The sequence below is a fragment of the Paroedura picta genome, chromosome 2 (genome assembly GCF_049243985.1).
Source record: "Paroedura picta isolate Pp20150507F chromosome 2, Ppicta_v3.0, whole genome shotgun sequence".
NCBI classification, from domain to species: Eukaryota; Metazoa; Chordata; class Lepidosauria; order Squamata; family Gekkonidae; genus Paroedura; species Paroedura picta.
The window spans coordinates 161,186,201-161,210,594 of record NC_135370.1 but is presented as its reverse complement, the minus strand read 5'-3'; the positions used below and the strand labels follow the sequence as shown (position 1 = coordinate 161,210,594).

The following is a 24,394-nucleotide window of genomic DNA, read 5'->3' as shown; positions in this document are numbered from 1 at the left end:
GGTGGCGGCGCAGGCGGCTCCCGGCTGCACGGGCAGACGACGACCCGTCCTGTAGTTGGGGGCGGCATCTGGGCCCTCCAGATCTCACAGGCAAGTGGCAACCTGCCCTATGGATGGCGAAGGACACTTGTAGAAGGTGTCCCTCTATTCATCCCTCTATCCATTCATGTCGGTGGCTCCTCGGAGGTTTGTGTTGCGGCCATGAGGGCAGGGAGGCCCCAGGCCGGCTTCTTGATGCGTGGCGAGCCAGGTAATGGCGCTTGTAGTCTGGTTTTTGTTTTTTTTATGTCGGTGGTTCCTCGGAGGTTTGTGTTGCGGTCATGAGGGCAGGGAGCCCCCAGGCCGGCGGCCTGATGTGTCGGAGGCACCTTGCGCCTCCAACGCGTCAGGCCGGTGGCAAAGAAGCAACTGTGAGCCGCGCAGTTGCTCAGGGCTGGGAATCGGAGGGGCCAATCGATTGTCTGTCATTAGGAAGAGTCCAATCTGGACCCTTCCTCATCCCGGACACATCCCGCCTCAGAACGCCTTACCATTTTATTTAGTCCATGGCGCCACGGGCGGTGTTAAGATTATATAAATGTTAAATGTATACACTTGCTGTAGGAGTGAAATAACATGATCTATAACAATCATTAAGACTCCATTAGCATGCTTGGAAACATCTCTGATGTGTAAAGCAAACAGCTAGATTCATCTACATTTAATATTTAATTTATTTCTTTGTTAGACTGACTGGACTGTTTTATTACATGTGGATCAAAGTTTGTGATAGAGTATCTCAGAGCAAGGTAACAGAGAAATCTCTACCACTCTGTAGATTCTGTAAACCAGGAGACAATGTAACACAATTTTTACCATACGATAGTTTAGCCAAGGTAGAATACAGAAATTTCTGTTACCCAGAAAGTCAAGAAGATATTCTTATCCCAAACAGTTTTTTCTAGGTTCAAAGAATATGAAACATTTCTTTCATTGAATGTAGGGCTGAGTTTCTGTGGTGCAATTCAAACCACATGGCAGATGACAGTAGATTTTAATGGATTCTAACTTGTGCTCATCAGGTTTAAACTTCTGACCAAAAATAATAATAAAGCTGCATGAAGAAAGATGGCAATGCTCTTCAAATAAGCTCCAACAATATTGTAAAATAGTTTTGTTATTTTAGATTTCAAATGGGTAGCTGTATTGGTCTGAAGCAGCAGAACAAAGCGAGTCCAGTGGAAACTTCAAGGCACACAGGTTTTAAAAAAAAAGATATAAGATTTGTACTTGTACTTGAATAAAACTATGTAGGTCTTAAAATGTGCCAATGGACTGGAACTTCCTTTTATTCTTTTGAGCTTTGCAATAGGTATAACTTTATTTTTCTCAACCTTTCAAGCACATATTTTGATAATTAAAATGATAAAACCCTTTAACAGATTGTGGATGTTTTCTAATCACAAATTCCTTTGCATTATACAGCTTACTGAAATTTACTCCTTCTCATGCGACTAACGATTCCAATGAAGTTCACCCTCTGCCTCTCCTTGCTCCTAACTGGTCTTCAAGTCCATTGCCATCATGTCCCAGGACATCATGAGGAGCTGGAGCACAATGGAGAGCCAAACCCACCTGAACCTCAGCAACAGCCTCTGGAAGAAGGCCAAGGAACCGAACCAACTAGACTAAAGATATCCAGGATAAATGCTGATTTTTTTATTCAGATTGTACAATCTCATAACTTCAGATCCAGTTCCCAAAAATGTTTTTTTCTCTCCCTTGAGCATCACCACGGCCTTTGCCCTGCTGACCCTGGGTGCTAAAAATGAAACCCACCACCAGATCTTCAATGGACTTGGTTTCAGTCTGTCAGACATTGAAGAGAGTGAGATCCATGGAGCATTTAAACGAATAATCCACACGCTTAACCAACCCAATAATGTCACACAGATGAACATTGGGAATGCCTTGTTCATGGAAGAAACATTGCCATTGCAGCCTAAATTTCAGAATGATGTCATAACCTTTTACGAAGCTGAAGGCATTCCAACAAATTTCAAGAACAGCGCAGCAGCAGAAGACGATATCAATAATCACGTAAAGAACAAAACTAATGGGAAAATCACTGAAGCAGTTCAGGGACTAGATCCAAATACTCTAATGGTTCTTGTAAACTATGTTTATTTCAAAGGTAAACAATAGTAATTACTAATATATATTGATGGCAGGAGAGAGATGAACTGTTTATATGCCAAGCAAATGACATGGCTGAGAGCTGTAAGGAAATTATTACCGCAGAAAGGAAACCAAAAGAGGGAGAATGACCTGCACTGACATCCTGAATTTCCATGCTTCTTAATTAGAGCAGGAGGTGGTTGGCTGCAGAGTAAAAATGATGAAATCTGATGAAATTTAGCTGTGTTGTTCAGAATGGCTAAGTTCTACAGCAGGACATTTCAGCTTGGGTCCTATCAATTCCTTCCCAAGCCTTCCTTCGAAATCCAGAGTCTTCCTCAGGTAAAAAGCAGGAGGTGTCATTGGTGGAAGAGCCATTGACCTCTGATGATCCTCAGGCCACTGAGGAAGGCATCACTGAGCAGTCTGACAGGATATAAATCTTTCTTTTGGATTGCATGTTGAGTTGCTTCATTTACAAGTACTTTTGCTAATTCATGTTTTGTTACTCGGCTGTCTTACATGATGCCTTCTTTACTTGGACCTGAGAATTCCTGGCCTCCTGCCTTTAGGGCAGGTTCAATTCTGCACTCTCCCACATACAGCCATCTGGGTGACCTTGGGCTCCCCATAGCACTGATAAAGCTGTTCTGACTGAGCAGTAATATCAGGACTCTCTCAGCCTCACCTCCCTCACAGGGTGTCTGTTGTGGGGAGAGGAAAGGGAAGGTGAATATAAGCCGCTTTGAGACTCCTTTGGGTAGAGAAAAGCGGCATATAAAACCAACTCTTCTTCTTCTTCTTCTTCTTCTTCTTCTTCTTCTTCTTCTTCTTCTTCTTCTTCTTCTTCTTCTTCTTCTTCTTCTTCTTCTTGTGTCCTCTTACAATGAAGCATGTAGCTATCTTGCAGTAAGGTGCATTCATGAGAATCCATTTTAACCCTACTCGATGTATCTATTATTTTTCACTTTAGCTCCCTGGAAAAACCCTTTTGACCCAGAATTGACCAGGGAAACAGATTTCTTTGTTGATGCAACCACAACGGTGAAGGTCAACATGATGTACCGTGAAGGTTATTATGATTATCTCTATGATGATTCCCTTCATTATTGGGTGGTCAGAGTGCCTTACAATGAAGAGTACTCAGCTTGGATTATACTACCGGACCAAGGGAAAATGAAGGCTGTGGAGGATGCCTTGTCAACAGAGCTTTTTCTCAAATGGAAAACTGCTATGAAACATGAGTAAGTTTTCACTTTCTGTTATTTTTAGAAGAAGAGTTTCTTCTTATATGCTGCTTTCCTCTCCCCACAACAGACACTCTATGAGGGAGATGAGGCTGAGAGAGCCCTGATATTACTGCTCGGTCAGAACAGCTTTATCAGTGCCGTGGCGAGCCCAAGGTCACCCAGCTGGCTGCATGTAGGGGAAGAGCAGGGAATCAAACCAGGCTCTCTAAATTAAAAGTCACAGTTCTTAACCACTGAAACAAGCTGGCTTACCATCTCCAAACTCTCTAAACATTTTTCCTGCATGACCACACATCTTTTTCACTTTTCTTTGGAAAATTCAGTCTTGTTGACATTTGGAACCAACCCACATAGCTTACTGGTTGCTGAAAAATGTTTTGACCCTTTCCAATGTTTTGACTCTACCACCTCTGCCAGGCTCCAACTCAATAAGGCTGCCAACAATGGCATATTATTATTATTATTATTATTATTATTATTATTATTATTATTATTTCTTACTCACCATCATAAAGAAATTAAATCAATAAGCAAACACAGAAGCCATGATTCTAAAATAAAAGTTCTAAATTACCCCTAATTCTATGTAACTCAGACAATTGAAATATTTTCCCCACTGAATATTATCTCCCCAACGTACATATGTTTGTCATTTGTTTGCTATTAAATAGGGAAATTCAATTGCAAATTCCAAAATTTTCCATTTCTGGATCCTATGATGTCAAAGATTTAATGAAGAAACAAGGTATGAATGATGTCTTTGATGACCGTGCTGATCTGTCTGGAATTACTGGACATCGAAATCTAAGGGTTTCCAAAGTAAGTATGGGAATTGTTTGGAGCCACGTTGGCTATATCTTTTACTTTTAAAAGATGCCCCCCATATGCCCCCCACAAGGTGCTCCACTTTGCGGGTCCTAATTTGTTAGAGGTCCCTGGCCTGAGGAAAATGCACCTAGTCTTGACCAGGGCCAGGACCATTTCAGTCCTGGCCCTGACCTGGTGGAAAGAGTCCCCAGGAGAGCTAAGTCCCTGATGGAACTGTCCCAGTTCTGCAGACCCTGTAAAACGGAGCAGTTCTACCAGGTCTTTGGCTCTGTCCAGGGCAATTAAGATCTGGGCCCCTCCTTGAGCAATCAGGCTACCCCCTTGTTGTGGTCCCCCTGAGGCAGTGCTATGAAGCCTGTAGGGTTTCATTAATTAATAAATTCATTAATTGGAATTTCCATGAAAGGGAATGGTGATTATCACATCCTCACAGCTGTAGAAAGAATGCATGTTCACCATTATCATCTTCCATTTCCTAGAAAGAGGGAAATCGTGTAAATATTGCATAAGTATAAAACAAAATTTTGCTTTTCCCCTGCAGGCTGTTCACAAGGCAGAGCTGGATGTTCAAGAGGGAGGCACTGAGGCGGCCGCCGTCACTGTTTTAGAAATTGTATTTTTGTCTGGCAGATTTTTTTCTCCTCCAGTCATCAAATGCAACAGACCATTCTTAATGCTGATTACTAATGAGCCCCTGCACCATTTTATCTTCATGGCTAAAGTTATGAACCCAGCAGTGAAGTAAATATTCCCTGGAAACCCCAAACATGCTAATGCAGCTTTTGTGGGTGACTTTTTCTCTGTGTGATATGAATGAAACCTAATCCTCCATGTTCCCGAGCTTTCCCCTATATTTTCCAGGTCTTTTTTTCCCTCCTCAAAGAGCTGCCATTTTAGAGAGCCCTTTGCTTCTCTGTATTTCAAAGAAGCAAGAGCTTGCCTGTCTCTCCCAGAAATAAGTGCCTCTTTCTGCACTGGCCCAAGACTGCAGGGAGGGCCGGCTTTCTGGCCCCGAAGGTCAGTGGTTTGTTAGAGAGAACAAGAACCCCAAAGACATCCCATTTCTGAAGTCCAGTTAAGGCTCAAACACAGTGTTATCACATGTCACAGCAAGCAGGTTAGGAACAGCCCCCCCCCCCTTCTACTGTGGTTTTGTTTCATACCTTGTGATTTGGTTTCCTTCCAAACATAAGTGGTTTCGCAAAGCGAAGAAGTTTCGCAATAGCGGATTCAATACAAGATGATCTAGAAATATTTGGTGTCTTTATGGGAAGTAACCATCATAGGAGGAAGCAAGAAAAGTAGCTATGAATTGAACCATACTGACCAATATAAACATGAATTTAAGAAGAACTTTGTTGAATCAGCAGTCTGTCTCATCCAGCAATCTATCTCCCACAGGCCAATTCTGCATGAGCGGAAAATACTGGAGCGGCATCAGTATGGACCCAGGGCTAATCCCCATGTCCACATGATGTTGCTGCCAGGCCATCATCCTCCTGGGTCAGGTGAGGATCAGGCCACAGAAACAACGGACTAAGGGAATGTGGATTTTTCCACATTCCCTTTGGGCACTGCAGGGGCCAGTGGGGCCTGTCCCATCACAGGCCCATGTGGACAGCTTTCTTTCTTTCTTTCTTTCTTTCTGGAGAAAGGTGGGATTGTGTTCCAATGCACTCCCACTGTCCTGCAAAATTTCTTCCTCAGTGGCTATAAACATACCAAAAATGTATTAAACTTTTTCTGTCTATGTGTCTGTGAATGATTTCCTTCCAAAAAGTGTACCTGGATAGTCAAAAAACATTATTTCATGTTATCCCACAATAGAAATATAAACCTTAACTATACCAATAAACGCAAATTCCGATAAATCTGTAACTTATCTACAATTATCACCTACCCCATAGGGTCATAATTTCAAAAGTAGCATAAGAGGACTGTGGACACAGCCTACAATAGTTCCAAGGGTGTTGGCATTTGATCACAGATTTGTTCCAGTCCAATAAAACGGAGTTTGTCGGCTTAGTGTCTCATTTCTTTAAAACTGAATGACCAACGGGGTCGTTTTGAAGTCAGCTTTTTTGTCTTCTTTCTGCTGCTGCCACATCTGGGGCAGTCAGACAGATGTAGATGCACCATGAGTCAAGCTGCTGGAGGTGGTGGATGTGGGCCCAGGTGTACATGTCTGACCCTTGGGGTGACGCCCTCTAGCGTTTTTATGGCAGACTCAATACGGGGTGGTTTGCCAGTGCATTCCCCAGTCATTACCGTTTACCCCCCAGCAATCTGGGTACTCATTTTACCGACCTTGGAAGGCTGAGTCAATCTTGAGCCGGCTGCTGGGATCGAACTCCCAGCCTCATGGGCAGAGCTTTCAGACTGCATGTCTGCTGCCTTACCACCCTGCGCCACAAGAGGCTCTTACCATCCCACAGTGGTGATCAGCAATTCCCTGGGTATGCAAGGGTATGCATTCCCTGGGTATGCAAGAGACAAACACCTGCACATCCCTTCCTGCTCGCCCACTCACTCTTCATAAAGTCACAATTTCTGTCAGATGACTATCTAGCCTCTGCTTAAAAACTTACCATGCAGGAAAGAATCTGCAACTGCCTCTTTAGCTAGGTTGGTGTGGAGCCTAGCAGCGGTGATGGAGGTGTTGCAGGGAAGAGGACCGATGGGAGAAATCAGCAGCTGAGAGGAGCTGCCTATGGCTTGTTGTGGGGATATGAAAAGAGAAGGCTGGGTGGGAGGCAAGGAAGGCAATGGAAGGAGTTGTCACAGGCCCAAGTGCTGGAAATGGCAAAGTCCTATGTATAAAGAAGAGAAGAAGACCCTGTAAGGGGCAGGAAGAAGACAATTAGATAGGATAGTGAGATCACCACTTTCTCTCCTTTTAAATGTAATTCCTTGTCTGTCTGCAGATTGTTATTCTTAGGGCAATATCCTAATTCTTCCTGGGAGTTCCACACTAAGGCTCACCGTCTCACGCAGAGATGTTGTTAGGAACCTATCTCTGTCCTCTTTGCTATCAAATACATTACTTCCTTTATAAAAATGTATGACACATCATTGCTGTGTTAATTACTCTACCAACAGGGGGTATGGTTGTCTAGATTAAGTACATCTCTGATTTAAGGATAGAAGGAAGAAACGGATTGCTAAAGGAAGATGGGGAGATGGCAATGACTTTTTTACTTCTGTGTTCTCTGTGGAAAGTGTGGGACATATGGTCATGTTACAGCCCCTGTTTTCCACTTCCGAAAGAAGCCTTTTTATCCATTATGGCTTCTGTGAATTGTGTTCTAAAGTTTGCATTTTGGTGGTGATTAATCTTATTCTATATTGTACATTATTGTGAATGGAAAAATATCCAATTCGGGTTGAAACATCTTCCTTTGTGAACTCTACAATTATTTTTTGATTCCTTGGGGAATTTTACAGTACCTCTATAAACAATATACACAGAATAGTTTTTGTCTGTAAATAACTTTTTATTGTAAATGGATCTACTAATTTTGCCCATTGCACAGTGTAGTTCTGTTTACAGTTTGAAAACAGCAATCAGGAAGGACGTTTGGGGGGGCTTTTCTGCATGTGATTAATATAGTGAAATGCTTACAATGTGAAGACGCTATATTCCAGCTGCTCCCCATGAGGTCGCCAACCTCCTGCATCTGGTCAGCAAACTGCTCACTACACCTGCCATTTTAAAGCGCTAGTTGGGGAATTGCATAAAGTAGATTCACCCTCCTAAAAAGCACTACCCTCCAGCAGACAACCAGCAGGACAACAGCAAAAGAAAGATATGAAGGCGAAGAAGCACTGCCTCTGCCTCCAATGTCCTGCCTTTGCACCCGCTTCCCTCTCCCTTCTTCCGGGGAATGAGAACAACATCCATCAAATTTTCTTCTGTTGCTTCCGACCAACATGGCTACCTAGTGGCTTGTATTTTTGTCTGTCAAGTCTGTTGCTCTCCTGTGTCCTCTCTCCTGTGAAGACTTGTCAGGAGCCTCCCAGCCCCACTGTACTAATTCTACAGTCCAGCTACAAATCCAAAAAATAATGTTGTGGTCTCTGTCCCTGATACACCAGCAATATTAGCTCAGTCTAATGGTTAATAAGTAGCGCTGATCATTATATAAATGTGCTCAAAATCTAAAGGCTGGAGTAAATTATCCCAGGTGAATGCACTAGATTTCATCAGCTGAGTATAATATATGCTATTCTTTAGTTTGATCTACGACTGTCTATGCTTTCCGAAAAATATTTCCTGTCTGTCCATTCCCTTTGGCAATCACAGCAAAGCTTCTAAATTCATCCACATTTAAAGCTGAATTTATACCTTAGGCCGAATACACTGCGTTATCATGTAAAAAGTGAAAGAGTCAGATCACAGTAACATGGAAATTTCTCGTACATATAGAACTTTCTTACTGAACCATCTACAAAGGTACAGATGAGCCTAATCCCAAAAGTATACCATCAAATAATTTAGTGAAGACAGATAAAGTGTTTTCCTTTGTTTTGATGAAATTTCTTTTAAAAAAAAGTCATTTCTCACTTCAAAGAACATAGAATATTCCTTCAGACTAATGTAGGTCTGAGTGCCTAAAATCTGCCACATGGGATATAATTCAAATCTCATTACAAACAATGGCAGATTTCAATATATTCTAAACTTTCCTATTAGAGATTCAATTTTTGAAAGAAAACAACACTGAAGTTACCTTTGGTCTGCAATTCAGCCTTAAAATGAATGTAAACTACTGTTAGAAAAGATTTTTTTTAAACTGTGAACTAGCAAACTTGATGTATTTTGATATTTTTGTAAACAGTTAAAACTTTTAAAACCATTTTAAATGATTTCTAATATCAAATTTCTTTGCAGTATATGGTTTCTTAAAACTTATTCAACATGAGCAGGCAGTGTGATGCAGCGGTAAAAAAGGCAAATGCCATTTTGGGCTGTATCAATAGGGGCATCACATCAAAATCACAAGATGTCATAGTCCCATTGTATACGGCACTGGTCAGACCACACCTGGAGTACTGTGTGCAGTTCTGGAGGCCTCACTTCAAGAAGGACGTAGATAAAATTGAAAGGGTACAGAGGAGAGCGACGAAGATGATCTGGGGCCAAGGGACCAAGCCCTATGAAGATAGGTTGAGGGACTTGGGAATGTTCAGCCTGGAGAAAAGGAGGTTGAGAGGGGACATGATAGCCCTCTAAGTATTTGAAAGGTTGTCACTTGGAGGAGGGCAGGATGCTGTTCCCGTTGGCAGCAGAGGAAAGGACGTGCAGTAATGGGTTTAAACTACAAGTACAACGATATAGGCTAGATATCAGGAAAAAATTTCACAGTCAGAGTAGTTCAGCAGTGGAATAGGCTGCCTAAGGAGGTGGTGAGCTCCCCCTCACTGGCAGTCTTCAAGCAAAGGTTGGATACACACTTTTCTTGGATGCTTTAGGATGCTTAGGGCTGATCCTACGTTGAGCAGGGGGTTGGACTAGATGGCCTGTATGGCCCATTCCAACTCTGATTCTATGTTGCTAACAGTAATGGTGTACAATGGATGTTGAGTATATGGATCACAAGTCTTCTTTATGGGTCATCATGTCCACAAAGTTAATCAAAGTGATCTGCACTGTTGCCTCAAATCCAGTTTTTGTTCATTGGGCTATGTGGAAAGATTAACTATGTTTTCTTCTGTCCCACAGAATAGATTTGTAGCAGGGCATTCGCTAATTCCTGATTCCAATGAAGTCCATCATCTGTCTCACCTTACTACTAAGTGGTCTTCAAGTCTATTGTCATCATGCCCCAGGACATCATGAGGATCTGGAGCATAATGGAAAGACAAACCCACCTAAACATCAACATCACCCTTTGTCAGAATGGCAGGGAACTGAAATAACTAGCTATAAAAAGATAATCAAGACTAACACTGAATTTGCATTCAGATTGTACAAACTCATTGCTTCTGATCCAGTTCCCAAAAAATATTTTCTTCTCTCCCCTGAGCATCTCCACAGCCTTTGCCCTGCTGACCCTGGGTGCTAAAGGTGAAACCCACCACCAGATTTTCAATGGACTTGGTTTCAACCTATCAGATATTGAAGAGAATGAGATCCATGGAGGATTTAAACAAATAGTCAACACAATTAACCAACCCAACAACGTAACACAGTAGAATTTTGGGAATGCTTTGTTTTTAGAAGAGTCATTGAAAGTGCTGCCTTCATTCCTGAACTATGCCCAAACCCTGTAGGAAGCTGAAGGCTTTTCAACTAACTTCAAGAATGCTGCTTTGGCAAAAAAATGAAATAAACAATTACGTGAAAAAGAAAACTAATGGCAAAATCTCCCATGCGGTTGGGGACATAGATCCAAGCACTGTCATGGTTGTTCTAAACTACATCTCTTTCAAAGGTAAGTAATGATAACAGCTAATATATCTTGACAGCAGAAGGAAAGATTCAATCAGCAAACAAGAAGGAATTGTCTCTATGCCAAGAAGATATAGATCTAAAACCCTCTTCAAGGTTTCTAATGGTAATACGGTAATTAAAAATGCCTATGCAATAGAAAAAACTTCACTAGCAAAACTGTTCAGGGTTCAGAATGATTAGAATCCTGCACCTCTGTGTTCAAAAGAGCCAGCTTGGTGTAGTTCGCAATATTGTACAAGAGCTGGCAACTAAAAGCATCCCAAAGAAAAAGAAATGTAAGAAAGCAAAATGGCTGTCTGAGGAAGCTTTACAAATAGCTGAGGAGAGAAGGGAAGTGAAAGGCAAGGGAGAAAGAGAAAGATACACCCAACTGAATGCTGAATTCCAGAGAAAAGCTAGAAGAGATAAGAATGATTTCATAAATGAACAGTGCAAACAAATAGAAGAAAACTATAGAATGGGGAAGACCAGAGATCTCTTCAAGAAAATTGGAGATATGAAGAGAACGTTTCATGCAAAGATGGGTATGATAAGGGACCAAAATGGTAGGGACCTCACAGAAGCAAAAGAGATTTTAAAAGATGACAAAATTATACAGAGGAACTATACAAGAGCGAGCTTAACATCCCTGATAACCATGTTGGGGTAGTCACTGGCCTAGAGCCAGACATCCTGGAATGTGAAGTCAAATGGGCCTTAGGAAGTCTGAGCAACAATAAAGCTAGTGGAGGTGACAACAGTAAAAGTGCTATACTCAATATGCCAGCAAATTTGGAAAACTCAACAGTGGCCACAGGATTGGAAAAGGTTAGTTAACATTCCAATCCCAAAGAAGGGCAATGCCAAAGAATGTTGAAACTACCGCACCATTGCACTCATTTCTCATGCTAGCAAAGTTATGCCCAAAATCCTACGAGCTAGGCTCCAGAAATATGTGGACTGAGAACTTCCAGAAGTACAGGGAGCCGCTATGAGACTCCTTTGGGTTGAGAAAAGCGGTATATAAAAAATGACTCTACTTTTTCTACAGTCAACATGTCAACATGTCCTCCTGTCTTGTTTATGTGCTAAGCCATACAGGTGAATTTTCTCTGATATCCCCATGAAACAGAGCCAGTTGTCCTACATGCACAGGACTGCCTCTATGCCAACTTCTATAGGTAGTTCTGAAGCACCGTAACCATATTCAGCGTTGAGAAATTAATAAAATCGCAGAACCTCGTTGAAATAAGATATTTTCTTTCCCTGCAGGCAGTTCACAAGGCTGTGCTGGAAGTTAACGAGGAAGGCACCGAGGCAACTGCAGTCACAGTCACTACTTCAGGGTTTCTACTAAAATCTTTTCGACCCCGTCCTTTTCCCACTGTCAGAGTCAACAGACCCTTTCTGATCATCATTGAAGATGACCTAACACAGGGGTAATCAACCTGTGGTCCTCCAGGTGTTCATGGACTACAATTCCCATGATCCCCTGCCAGCAAATGCTGGCAGGGGATCATGGGAATTGTAGTCCATGAACACCTGGAGGACCACAGGTTGACTACCCCTGACTTAACACGCAACATCCTCTTTGTGTCCAAAGTGAACAATCCAACAGTAGAATGAATCTAAAGTGTAAAGCCAGAGGTATACAATTACAGCTATTCTGGGTGAGATTTTTTTTTTGGGGGGGGGGGGAGATATTACACTGCTGCTTGTACGAACCTGCATCTGACAGAACCATAAACTCATGTTTTGAAGGCAGCTGCCAAACTTTTAGATGCTAAACGAAGGGATGCATAAAATTTCCAGGTATTTCCATGTTTTCATATTTTCATGTGTTTTAACATTCAAGATGCTTTGCTTTATCCCTGCCTGAATTCCCTACTCCCCCCAAAAAGTCTGATTTTGATTATTCTTTTGCATTAGCTTGACAACGGTTTCACGCTTGCCTGCCGTCTCTTTTGCGATGGATTAAAATGAGTCAAAACCAATGGAATGTTTTCGTTATTCTCCTTCCCAGCATGGGAATTTACTATTATGGTTTAGGGTAGCTTCTCTAGTCCAAGCTAGATTCTCCCTTCCTATTATCTATTCCAATAGAGCCTCTTGTGGCGCAGAGTGGTAAGGCAGCGACATGTTGTCTGAAGCTGTCTGCCCATGAGGCTAGGAGTTCAATCCCAGCAGCCGGCTCAAGGTTGACTCAGCCTTCCATCCTTCCGAGGTCGGTAAAATGAGTACCCAGTTTGCTGGGGGGCAAACAGTAATGATTGGGGAAGGCACTGGCAAACCACCCCATATTGAGTCTGCCATGAAAACGCTAGAGGGCGTCACCCCAAGGGTCAGACATGACCTGGTGCTTACACAGGGGATACCTTTACCTTTACCTTATTATCTATTCCACATCACTCTCAATGCCAGGAAAATTATTTCTGCCAGGCCAAACAAGCCTCCCCTTCAGAATGAAGATCCTCTTTCTTTCTTTAGAAATACACATGATTCAATTCACAGCTGTCATGAACCCCGATTTATGCCATCCATGGATCCACTTGTCCCTGCATATTCTCACACTTCCCTGCCTTCTCCGGCCAGCTCTGGCCAAGGCCGTAAAGCAATACGTAAATCTGAAAACTTCACTCCCTTCCTTTCCCAGCGGGAAAGGCTCCATCCGAATGTATCAATCTTACTGTAAGTGTCCTTGCGGAGACAGCCGAAAGTCTCAACAAAGTGCCAACCGCTTGATAAGGTTCCTGGCCATCTGGCCGCTTGGGAACCGGCTTCCTCTTGTCACCTTTCTGCTCTCCCGCCGAAATACCTTCGGCCCCCCTCCCCTATTTGGTGAGCCCTATAACTACCCTGCTTATTCCCCTTGTACTTTGTTATTATCAAGATCTTTGCTTAGGAAGATCTTGGCCTGCTTTAGCGAATTGTGGACTTTTGCCTAATAAAGCTACCTTTGGAATTTGCAACCGACTGTTGGATTTCGAATGCGCTTTCACTTGGGACTCCACAAGCTGGGCTCAGCCTGATTCCTGACAACAGCTACTTTGGGTACTGTATGATTATTTCCCTTAAGGATACCAAATATGACCCAATGAACTCAGATTAAGTCAGCTGTTATAAAATTGAAAACCCCCTTTGCAAAACCATTTATCTTATGAAGCAAACTGGACAATGTAGGATGGAATAAAAGAGTTCAAAACAGAACACAAAACGGTTCTTTCTTTAGACAGATTCAATGCATTCCTAATCAGAATAACCCCCTTTTGTTCCACTGAAGTCCCATCTCCCCATGTTTCCAGTTTGGAGAGCCAGTTTGGTGTGGAAAGCCAGTTTGGTGTGGTTAGGACTTCTAATCTGGCATGCCAGGCTCGATTCTGCGCTCCCCCACATGCAACCAGCTGGGTGACCTTGGGCTGGCCACAGCCCTGATAAAGCTGTTCTGACTGAGCAGTGATATCAGGGCTCTCTCAGCCTCACCCACCCCACAGGGTGTCTGTTGTGGGGAGAGGAAAGAGAAGGCGACTGTAAGCTGCTTTGAGCCTCCTTCGGGTAGAGAAAAGCAGCATATAAGAACCAACTCTTCTTCTTCTTCTTCATTGTGTGTATTTTTTCTTTTATATGTTATGTGTGGAAAAGAGAAAGTGTGCCATCTGGTGGGAAAACATCAGACAAGACTGGGATTTTATTACTATAGAGTTTATAGGTCATTTAGAGATATTTAGGCAGTAGTAGGGAACTTTGCCCTCTTGCATTGTAAGAATCCTTTGGTTCCTGAAGAGTGTGATGACATCCCTTTTCCCGAACCCCATTTTAATTTTAAACATATACCTAGTTTCTTGTGAAATTTTTCTAACTTTAGTTCTACCCTTGGGTAAAAGAAAAAAACAAACGATTTTTCACTTTCTAAGTTTTGAAAGAGGAGATGGAGCAATATTATTCCGAGTCCAGAAGTAAAATTTGTAAATTGTACATTGTCTGTTAGCCAGATTTGACAAATTTCATTCTTCACCTCATTACAAAGTTTTTTGAAATGTGGGCAAAAGGGATTAAGATTAAACAACAGCGCCACCCTGTGACCATTATAAAACTGAAAAGAAATGCTGGGAAATCATTGGGGGGGACTTCTTTGCCATCAAGTCACAGCTGACTCATGGTGACCCCATGGGGTTTGCAAGGCAGAAGGCATTCAGAAGAAGAAGAAAAGTTTTATACTCTGCTTTTCACTGCCCAAAGGACTCTCAAAGTGGCTTACAATCAACTTCCCTTCCTCTCCCCTATGAGGCACCCTGTGAGGTAGGTGAGGATGAGAAATATTCTGATAGGACTGCTCTGTAAGAACAGTACTATCAAGACTGTGACTGGTCCAAGGTCACCCAACTGGCTGCATGTGGAAGAGGAAGGAACCAGATTAGAAGCTGCTGCTCTTAACCACTATACCATAGTGGCTTTCCAGGGGTGGTTCGCCATTGCCCTCCTCCAAGTCATGGCCCTGGAATTCATTGCTTGATTGATGGGCCTGGAGGGGGTGGTAAGGGGAGGGCCCCCAGGTGGGCGTGTCCACAGCTCTGCTTCCCAATCATATTCGGCATGATCGAACCACTTCTAGAGTTTCTCGAAGCCTGAAGAATGTTTCAGCGGATTTTCAACAGTAAAAAAGTTTCTCAGTGGTTAAAAAAGTTGAGAAAGGCCGCTTTCTCAATGCTTACACCATTCTTAAGAGCCTCTTGTGGCGCAGAGTGGTAAGGCAGCCGTCTGAAAGCTTTGCCCATGAGGCTGGGAGTTCAATCCCAGCAGCCGGCTCAAGGTTGACTCAGCCTTCCATCCTTCCGAGGTCGGTAAAATGAGTACCCAGCTTGCTGGGGGGTAAACGGTAATGACTGGGGAAGGCACTGGCAAACCACCCCGTATTGAGTCTGCCAAGAAAACGCTGGAGGGCGTCACCCCAAGGGTCAGACATGACTCGGTGCTTGCACAGGGGATACCTTTACCTTTACCTTTTACACCATTCTTGGTCTCAATAGCCCTTAAGTAAAGATGTCCCTTAAGAAAAGACTCCAAATACAAATCCAGTGACAGGGAATGGCAGCACAATTGTCATAGCTTAAACCTGTGCCCTGTGGTCTGATTAAAAAAAAACTCTTTCCGTAGCACCTCAGTGGCTCAAGCCAGCAAGAATAAGAGTGCCGTGGAGCTGTATTCTCTGTAGTTCCAGAAAGTGCCACACAATTATCCCAACAGGAAGAGCTTCCTGACATATCAAAGAACAAGCCTGAATCCTGATGAGTTCTTTCAGGTCAAATCAAGACTGCTGAAGCCCCAGTGCACTCAAAGGAGGTCAGGTTTGCTGATCTTTTCCTTTTCCTTCTCAGATGGTATGTCCTGGCCTTGCAATTATGTGCAAAAGTGCCAAGGCAGCCTCCTGGATATCCTGCAATCTCTTTCCCACCATCCCTTACAAAGTGAAAGGGACCTATTTTAACAGGGGGGGGGGGAAGCACATCCTAAACAATGCTTCAATCTCTAGAAAAGGGCTGACTTCAGGGGCAGGTGTACAATCAGCTAGAACAATATCAGTCTTCCCAGCTTGGCTTCTTGCCACTGACACTTACAGGGATGGCCCATATGCTACCTTCACTGTTAGTTTCTTCTTAGGCTGGCACCCATCTGTTTGAGGAGTATTATGCAAGGAGAGCTGCTACCATCACATTTTACACATTGCACAACACACACAAGACCACACCAGAAATTCAGCTGTTATTTATTTAGTATTTATTTATTTATTTGGATTTTTATACCGCCCATTCTTTACAGCTCTGGGTGGTTTACATGGAACATTATATAATTTTACATGGGACATTATAATAATCTATAACATACAAGTGTCAATACAACATCACAACAACCGGGTAACAATTTATAACACAACATAAATAACAATACTGGGGAGATCAAATTTGTTCAGTCATGGAAGGGCATCTGAGGGCGGGCCCAGCAGATGTTCTCAGTCGGTCGGCCTCAAGCGAATGCCTGGTGGAGGAGCTCCCTTTTGCAGGCCCTGCGGAACTGTGGAAGTTCGGGCAGGGCTCTGATCTCTTCAGGGAGCTCGTTCCACCAGGTGGGGGCCAGGACAGAAAAGCCCTTGTTGAGGTCCACCATGCTTCCTTGGGGCCAGGGATCCGCAGCCAGGTGGAGGTGGTGGAGCAAAAGGCTCTTTGGGGGGTATAGGCAGCGAGGCGGTCTCTCAAGTACACCGGGCCCAAACCACACTAGAGTTTGGCAAAATCCCACTACACTTCTTGAGACTGGCTGTCCTGTTAACATACCAGCTCTTATCCCTCCCAAATCTGCACAAGCCCCAGAGTTTGTGACACTTTCTACAAGGTGTCCTGGAATTCCAGCCCCATGTGCTGCCCTGGTCACAAACCCAATCTAATCTAAAATGGATTGAGGCAGTGGCACTGGGAGTAGGGTTTGAACTGCAAAAGTCCCTGTGATGCAACTATGACTTCATGGCTGAGTGCCCAGAATCATAGAGTTAGAAGGGACCTCCAGGGTCATCTAGTCCAACCCCCTGCACTATGGAGGACACCCACAACCCTATCGCTCATCCACTCTAACCTGCCACCCCCTTGAGCCTTCACAGAAACAGCCTCTCCATCAGATGGCTTTTTAGACTCTGTTTAAAAATCTCCAAAGATGGAGAACCCACCACCGCCCAAGGAAGCCTGTTCCACTGAGAAACCGCTCTAATTGTCAGGAACTTCTTCCAGATGTTTAGACGGATTTTCTTTTGAATTAATTTCATCCCATTGGTTCTGGTCCGTCCCTCCAGGACAAGAGAGAACAATTCTGCTCCATCCTTTATATGGCACCCTTTTAAATACTTGAAGATGGTTATCAGATCCCCTCTCAGTTGTCTCTTCTCCAGGCTAAACAGACCAAGCTGCCCAGGTCTTTTTGCTGCGTGTCCTCAACATACTAGTTTGGTTATACACATTGGCCAAGCTGCAGTAGGTCACGATGGCTTGGGTTATTCATAAAGAGCAAGGTTTCTTCAACTGTATTGCCTTGCATGTCAAATCCTCTCCCGAAAAAGGGTCTCCTTACTCATTTCTCTCTGAATTCAGCAGAGTGGTGGGGAAAAGTTAATTAAAAAAAAAAGTAACATGTTGATAAGATTAATTTGTTTCCATCTATATCATGACGCATTTGACCATAGGTTTTGTTTTTAAAGTTTTATTGAAATGGTGGTACCTCTCACTAAACCTACTGAGCATTTTCACGGATGGAAAGGGAGCAGTTTTTGCTAATTCCTTCTTCCTCACTGAGTCCTCCAATTCCAGCTTTATGATTGTCCAGGGGTCTCCAGGAGCAGCAGAGGGAGGCATTGAGGGCTTGTGTGTGTGTGTGGGGGGGTGTTGTGAATGGACTGAATGTTTTCCAATTTTCAAGCCAAGTAGTGAAGGCTCAACCTTTGCATCCTAACATTTTACAATCCTCGTTGTACTTTAGGCAAAGGGCAAAGATTTGCTCAATGCTTTGTGGGTCTGGTTTTGTTCTTTCTTTCAGTAGTGCACAAGCTAGTGGGTTGAAGGCACCATCATTCCCCTACCCTGCCCTTCCATTAACCCAGGCCATGTCTTCCTTCAATTTCAGCTAGTTGGAGAAAGCGGGGTTATGCCAATACATGTCTGCTCTGTGATTTCCAGAAAGCCCGCACTGCGAGGTAGATGTGATCTCTGGATTTCAAATGAGTTGTCATTTTCTTCACGGAGGCGCAAAACGCGCACTGCTCCCTGCTTGCAAATGTGCGGTTGTAAGCCATACATTTGCAAGCTTCCTCATGGGAGACCCCTTCCATTTTTTCCCTCTGCCTCATTGTGGCTTTTTGCCTCCCGATGAGGTGGAAAGGGAAAACAAGTCAAATTTCTCCCACTGCTCTTTGGCTTGTCAATCACAGCAAGCCACCAATCAGAGCACAATGGTTGTCTTGGGGACTTCCATGTGTCGTCCCCCCCCCCATGATCCCCAATTGTTTTTTAAAGCACACTTCCACTTTGCTATGCAGGAACAACACAACATAAACGCATTTTTAATTTTTAAAAATTAACACTTCCACATTGCTATGGAGAAATGTCAGAATGATAAAGCATCCCCGCCCCCTTTTGGGATTTGTGTTGTTTTGGTCTCTATTTATGTACTGGTAGATTTGTGAGACATGGTGACTGGACCCTGAATAATGATTGTGTGTAAACACCAAATCTTAAAAACAAAGAGCAAGGACACCTAGCTGATCAGGGGAGGGCTACCTTATCATGCGCCTCCCTCTTTCCCCCATTCATTCCCCACCAATGGAAAACACAAACAGGACTGTGTTTGGCCTCCTCAATCCCAAAAAGGCCATGGACACTTTAGGGAACATTTTATTTTCACTTATACGAAATAGCTTTGCAGTCTCGAAGCAATGCAGACCGCACAATTTTAAAAGACATTCTTGGAGCAGGAAATGGCGAAGGGAGGGCATATGCAAGGGCAGGCAAAATGCTGCAGGGACTGTCACATGTTTCTCCCTTCACACAGGCTTTCTCCCTGATGAGAAGTGAGATAACAAGTGGCAAATGCAGTTTTGGTGATTTCTCTCATCTAGATGCAAATCTGCCCCAAATTCGAGCTAGCCCCTGGACAGCCTCAGGTTGCTGATGATGTCATGTGGAAACAGCACTATAATCTGGCAGCAAACAGAGGCTGTCCAGGGTCAGATTCCTCATGCACTCCACTCTTAGGATTGGCTCCTATGTATTTTTTTTCTACTTCTCTTCAGCCATTGTAGAGGCTGTCCTCTGTTGTGTAGCAAACTTTTTCTGGCATGAGACCCTCCAGACCAACTTTTTATAGGAGCCCTAAACAGCCTAACATAAGAGGAATGCAACAAAGGACAGCCACTGCAGTGGCCAAAGAGAAGCAAATATGGAGCCACTGCATGGCGTCCAAGACATGATGTCCCCAGAATTGGTACTGAAATGCAGAGAGGCTCAACCAAGTAGAAGTGTACAACGGATACACTGTTCATGCATTTTCTGAATGCTTGTTTTCAGTTATTCTTTCCCATCTACTTGCTGCTCTGTGTTTTCCATCAGTTGCTATCCCTGGTGAACAAACCTCTCTACCAAGTTCCTTCTTATGCATTTCCTCTCTGCACCAGATCTTCTTCACAGCCTCCCACACTGACTCCCACACAGTTCCAGTTCTCTTCCCAGTACACAGCCATTTGTACAGAAGGTGGGCCCCGTTGGCTCTGCTGTTGCACCACCCACTCACTCGTCATCACTTTGCTCCATGTGTTACCACCATAGGTTCGTTCAGGAAGCAGGACAGATCCCACAAAAGGCATACTTGCCACCATTTAACCCACAGTCTGATATCAATGCCAGCGGAGCCACTAGCATGTGATGAAAAGCTTCTTGGTATAATGGACATAATTATTGTCTTGGAATTTAATATGCACAAGGACTAGGGCTATAATATGAAGGAGGTCTCTCTTGTAAAGGCAGAAGGGCAGTGGCTAACTGCATGCATTTGTTTCTGGTGTTTATGTGGACATTCTGTGCAGCAAGACAATATGCCAATGAAGGCTTGCAACTCAGCCAATTAGAGGCTAGCACTCCATGAACTTATGGACCAATGAACTGCTCCTGTAAGGACCATTCAGGTTCTTTGGTGGGCAAACCAAACTGCATATAAGTCCAGGTTTTTCTTATGTTCCCTGTTCAGTGTTTGTAGTTGGTGTTGGATTCAGTAAAGAGCTGTTTGTTTTTGACAAAGTTGGAGTCTGTGTCTACTGATCTGCAGATTTAACAGTTTCTAAACTCTGTAATCCATCTTTGGCATTGCTTGTGCCTTATCCTTTAATTGCATAACTCTATTTGAGTATCTAGCTTAAAGTAATACAACTGAACACTATGACCAGTTCCACATGGAGGCGTAAAATGCACCCTGCCTCTTGCTTTCAAGTGCACGATTGGAAGCTGCATATTTGCAAGGTTCCTGAAAGGAGAACCCTTCTTTGTTATCCCACCACCTCATCACTGCTTTTTGCCTCCTGATGAGACAGTAGAGAAGCCAGAAGAGAGAACAACCCAAACTTCTCTCCCGATCCACACCATTAAAAAAAAAATCTCAATCTGAAAATGGAGAGGGGAGGGCAGGTACAAGGGTGGGCAAAATGTTACTGAGACTGTTGTGCATTTCTCCCTCCACACAGGCTTGCATGTTTGTGCCCCGGATTGCAGTGCAGCAAAATGAGTTAAATCAGGATCTGGCGATTTCTCTAATCGTGAAACAAATCTTATGAAAAATTGCACCAGCCACTTGAGAGTTCTGGGTTGCTTCCAACATCATGCGGATACAGCACTAAAAGCCGCAAGCAATGAGAGGCTGTCCAGGGGGCAAATGCCTTATGCGGAATTAGTCTATGGATTCCACTACTTTCTTGAATAGGTCAGTCTTACTGTCTTGTGCTACTCTCTTGCTCCCTGTTTTTCTGTTCTGCATCATGGTTAGGCCAGTAACTTTACTTGTTGGGATAATCCGGCAGAACCCCGAAAGGGCTGTCAGCTCTGGGTTGTGAAATACCTGGATATTTTGGAGGAGGGGTTGGGGGAAGGGATGGATTTCAGTCCAGCCCACCTTCCCAAGCGGCCATTTTCTGTAGACGAACTGATTTCTGGGTGTTTCAAAAAACAAAAACAAAAAGCATTCAAAGCGTTACACTTTTCAAGGTAACAAAACATTTATCATAAGCCCAACTTTGCAAATAGAGGTAAAACCAAATCATAATGGCTATGAACATAGCAACACTTGCAGAGACGGATCTTCATTGGTCTTCAGAAAAGGGACTCGGAACAAAGGCAAATCCTAGCAAAGAATGCCCTTTACCATAAGAGAATGTCCAGACTGTTCACTTAAAGGTCTTCAGCAGCTCTTGCTTCGGCTGCTGCTGTCTTTTGTTTGGGCCTGCCAATGGATTAGCTGCTCCCTCAAATCATCCTCTAGACTTCTTTCTCCCGCTCTAGGCAAGACTGACTGAGAGGAAAGAGTTCGATACAATAACTTAACAGCTTGACAGGTCTGGTATTATTTGTAACCTGTGGAGTTTCCAGCATCCAGGTCTCCTGGGATGACAACTAATGTCTAGGAGACAGATCAGTTCACTTGATGGAAAATAAGCCATTTTGGAAAGTGGGTTGTGTGGCATTATTCCCATACAAGTCCCTCCCTTCCCAAATCCTGCTCTATTTTGGCTCCAACTCACAAATCTCCAGGTATTTACCAATTTATAGGCATGCAAAGCTACTCCCCTCCCACGAGTTGTGAAGCATAGACTCTTGAAGTAACCAACTTAATCAGAGGCAGAAGGTTTGGTTGTGATTGATATTCTATAGCTAATGATTTATCCAAGGTGTGAGCTTTCATGTGCATGCACACTTCCTCAGACAATGAAATAAGAATCATCAGAGGACAGATATAAGAAGACTAATTCACTCTGTCCTTAAATCTGTCCTCTGATGATTCCTATTTCATTGTTTGAGGAAGTGTGCATGCACATGAAAGCTCGCACCTTTTAAAAATGTATATAGTTTTCTTAAGATTTTTCAATACATAGAAGGTAAACAGAGTTATAGACCAAAAGGAACAAGTGAGAGAAAAGAAAGATAAAAGTATAAGAAGTGCAAGCAAAAACAGACTGGATAAACAATTATATAGATGTATTTTGTTGTATTTTGAGTTTACCCATCACCATACAATTCAGCTCACCAATTACCACTAAAAGCTCACACCTTGAATAAAACTTTCTTGGTCTTCAAGGGCCCTTTGGACTCAAAGTTTGTTCTGCTACTTCAGACGAACATGGCTATCTACCAGCTTGGTGTAGTGATTAAGAGCAGCTGCTTCTAATTTGGTGAGCTGGGGTTGATTCCACGCTCCTCCACATGCAGCCAGCTGGGTGGCCTTGGCCTCATTAAAGTCATGATTGAGCTGTTCTCACAAAATAGTCCTGTCAGAGCTTTCTCACTCCCGCCTGCTTCACAGGGCATGTGTTGTGAGGAGAGGAAGGGAAGGTGATTGTTAGCCACTTGGAGATTCCTTTGGTTAGTGAAAAGTAGGGTATAAAAAAACAACACAGAGGAAGGAGCAGAGTTGTTCTCTCTTGCCATGGAGGGACGAACCAGATCCAATGGGATGAAGCTAATTCAAAAGAAATTCTGTCTAAAAGTCAGGAAGAAGTTCCTAACAGTTAGAGCAGTTTCTCAGTGGAACAGGCTTCCTCGGGAGGTGGTGGGTTCTCCATCTTTGGAGATTTTTAAACAGAGGCTGGATAGCCATCTGACTGTGATTCTGTGAAGACTTAAGGGGGTGCCAGGTTACAGTGGACGGCGTGGGCAGTGGGGCGCAATCTGGGGCATTCTCCCAGAACAGGGAGAAGGTTGCGTGCCCCCCACCCACCCAGCAGCGCCCCTGGGCCGTCTCCGGGCCCCAGGAGCAGCCTGGCTGTGTCTGTGATGTGGCTGCTCCCAGAGGTGGGAGAAGGCGCCCCCCCCACCAGTATCCCGGGGTGTTCTGGCGGGCCCAGAAGCAGCTTCACTGCGTCTGCGACACGGCGAGGCTGTTCCTGGGGCTGGGAGAAGTCCCCCACCTACAGCCCCCCCCCCAGCGATAAGGGACCCGGGGAAGGGAGGAGAACCCAGGCCAGAGGACTCACCACGTGGGCTGGCTGGTCTGTCTGTGCGGCGAGACCCCAGCCGGGCCAAGCAGCCAATGGGGAGCTGTGCTTCGCATGGCTCCCCATTAGCGGCTTGGCCATGGATGGGCCCTCTGAGTTTTTATCCTGGACAAGGCCCGTCCTAACTCCTCCCCAACAGCCTTTACCCTTTTATTTAATCCGCTCCACAGGAACAGTTAAAGATGACTCTTCTTCCATTACTAATGGTTTGTACTTACATTTTTTACTGCTGGCTTGGATGTTTGGGAAAGCAAGAGAAGGCAATCTGTGCATAAACAAACACGCAGAATTTGTACCCAGGCAAAATAAATAAATAAATAAAATTTGACAGACACAGGAAGCTGATTCATTGTTGCCTATTTCCATAGTAACCTCATCCTGAACTCCTCTTTGCCTGTCTGAGCAAAGCTGCAATAAGGAATTACTTACAAGGTGTTTGGGCACTGCAGAGAGAGGCAGGCTGCCAGCCAAAGAGCCTTGAAGGGGGTATGAAAAGCAGAGTCACAGAACAGGTGCTGAGGTCAGCATCCAAAAATCAATCATTCACATAAACCAGGTCCAATGGGGATGAGAAGAAAATTCATAGTCGAAAATAACAAGCTAAAGGTCAGGCAGGGAGGCAGGATCTGAGAAGTCAAAGCCAGAGAGCAGAGTCTGCAGGTGCAGATCCCCTCCGAAAGGCATTGCCAGAACAAGGGGCTTCTGCCCCCAACCTCTTTTTCAGGTCACTTCAGACAGCTCACTCACTATTGAGTGCTACAAAGACTCTAGGGGGTCAGTTCAGCCCTGAGCAGCTAATCTCGCACTCCCCCACCTTTCCTGTAAAGCTAAATGCTGCTCCTTGGACTCAGGAGACAAGGTTGGAGAGCCAGCTGCTGCCAGATAGGCTGAAGGGTCTGGGTGCATGGCCTGCTTGGGGTTCAGGTCCTAGGCTGGGTTCGG

At 44.0% G+C, this 24,394-nt stretch overlaps 1 protein-coding gene and 1 pseudogene across 1 annotated transcript in view; both read left to right on the top strand.

Annotated features, from left to right (window-relative positions):
- LOC143828955 (uncharacterized) overlaps positions 1-6,257 on the top strand; it is a 29,679-nt gene extending 23,422 nt beyond the window's left edge. Inside the window, 5 exon segments of the mRNA XM_077319107.1 lie at positions 1,476-1,694; positions 1,696-2,173; positions 3,131-3,401; positions 4,079-4,226; positions 4,777-6,257. Coding sequence (XP_077175222.1) covers positions 1,476-1,694; positions 1,696-2,173; positions 3,131-3,401; positions 4,079-4,226; positions 4,777-4,980 — 1,320 coding nt within the window. The 3' untranslated portion in view covers positions 4,981-6,257.
- A 3,258-nt stretch (positions 6,258-9,515) lies between these two features.
- On the top strand, positions 9,516-12,111 carry LOC143828954 (alpha-1-antitrypsin-like; annotated as a pseudogene).
- Positions 12,112-24,394: the final 12,283 nt, after the last annotated feature.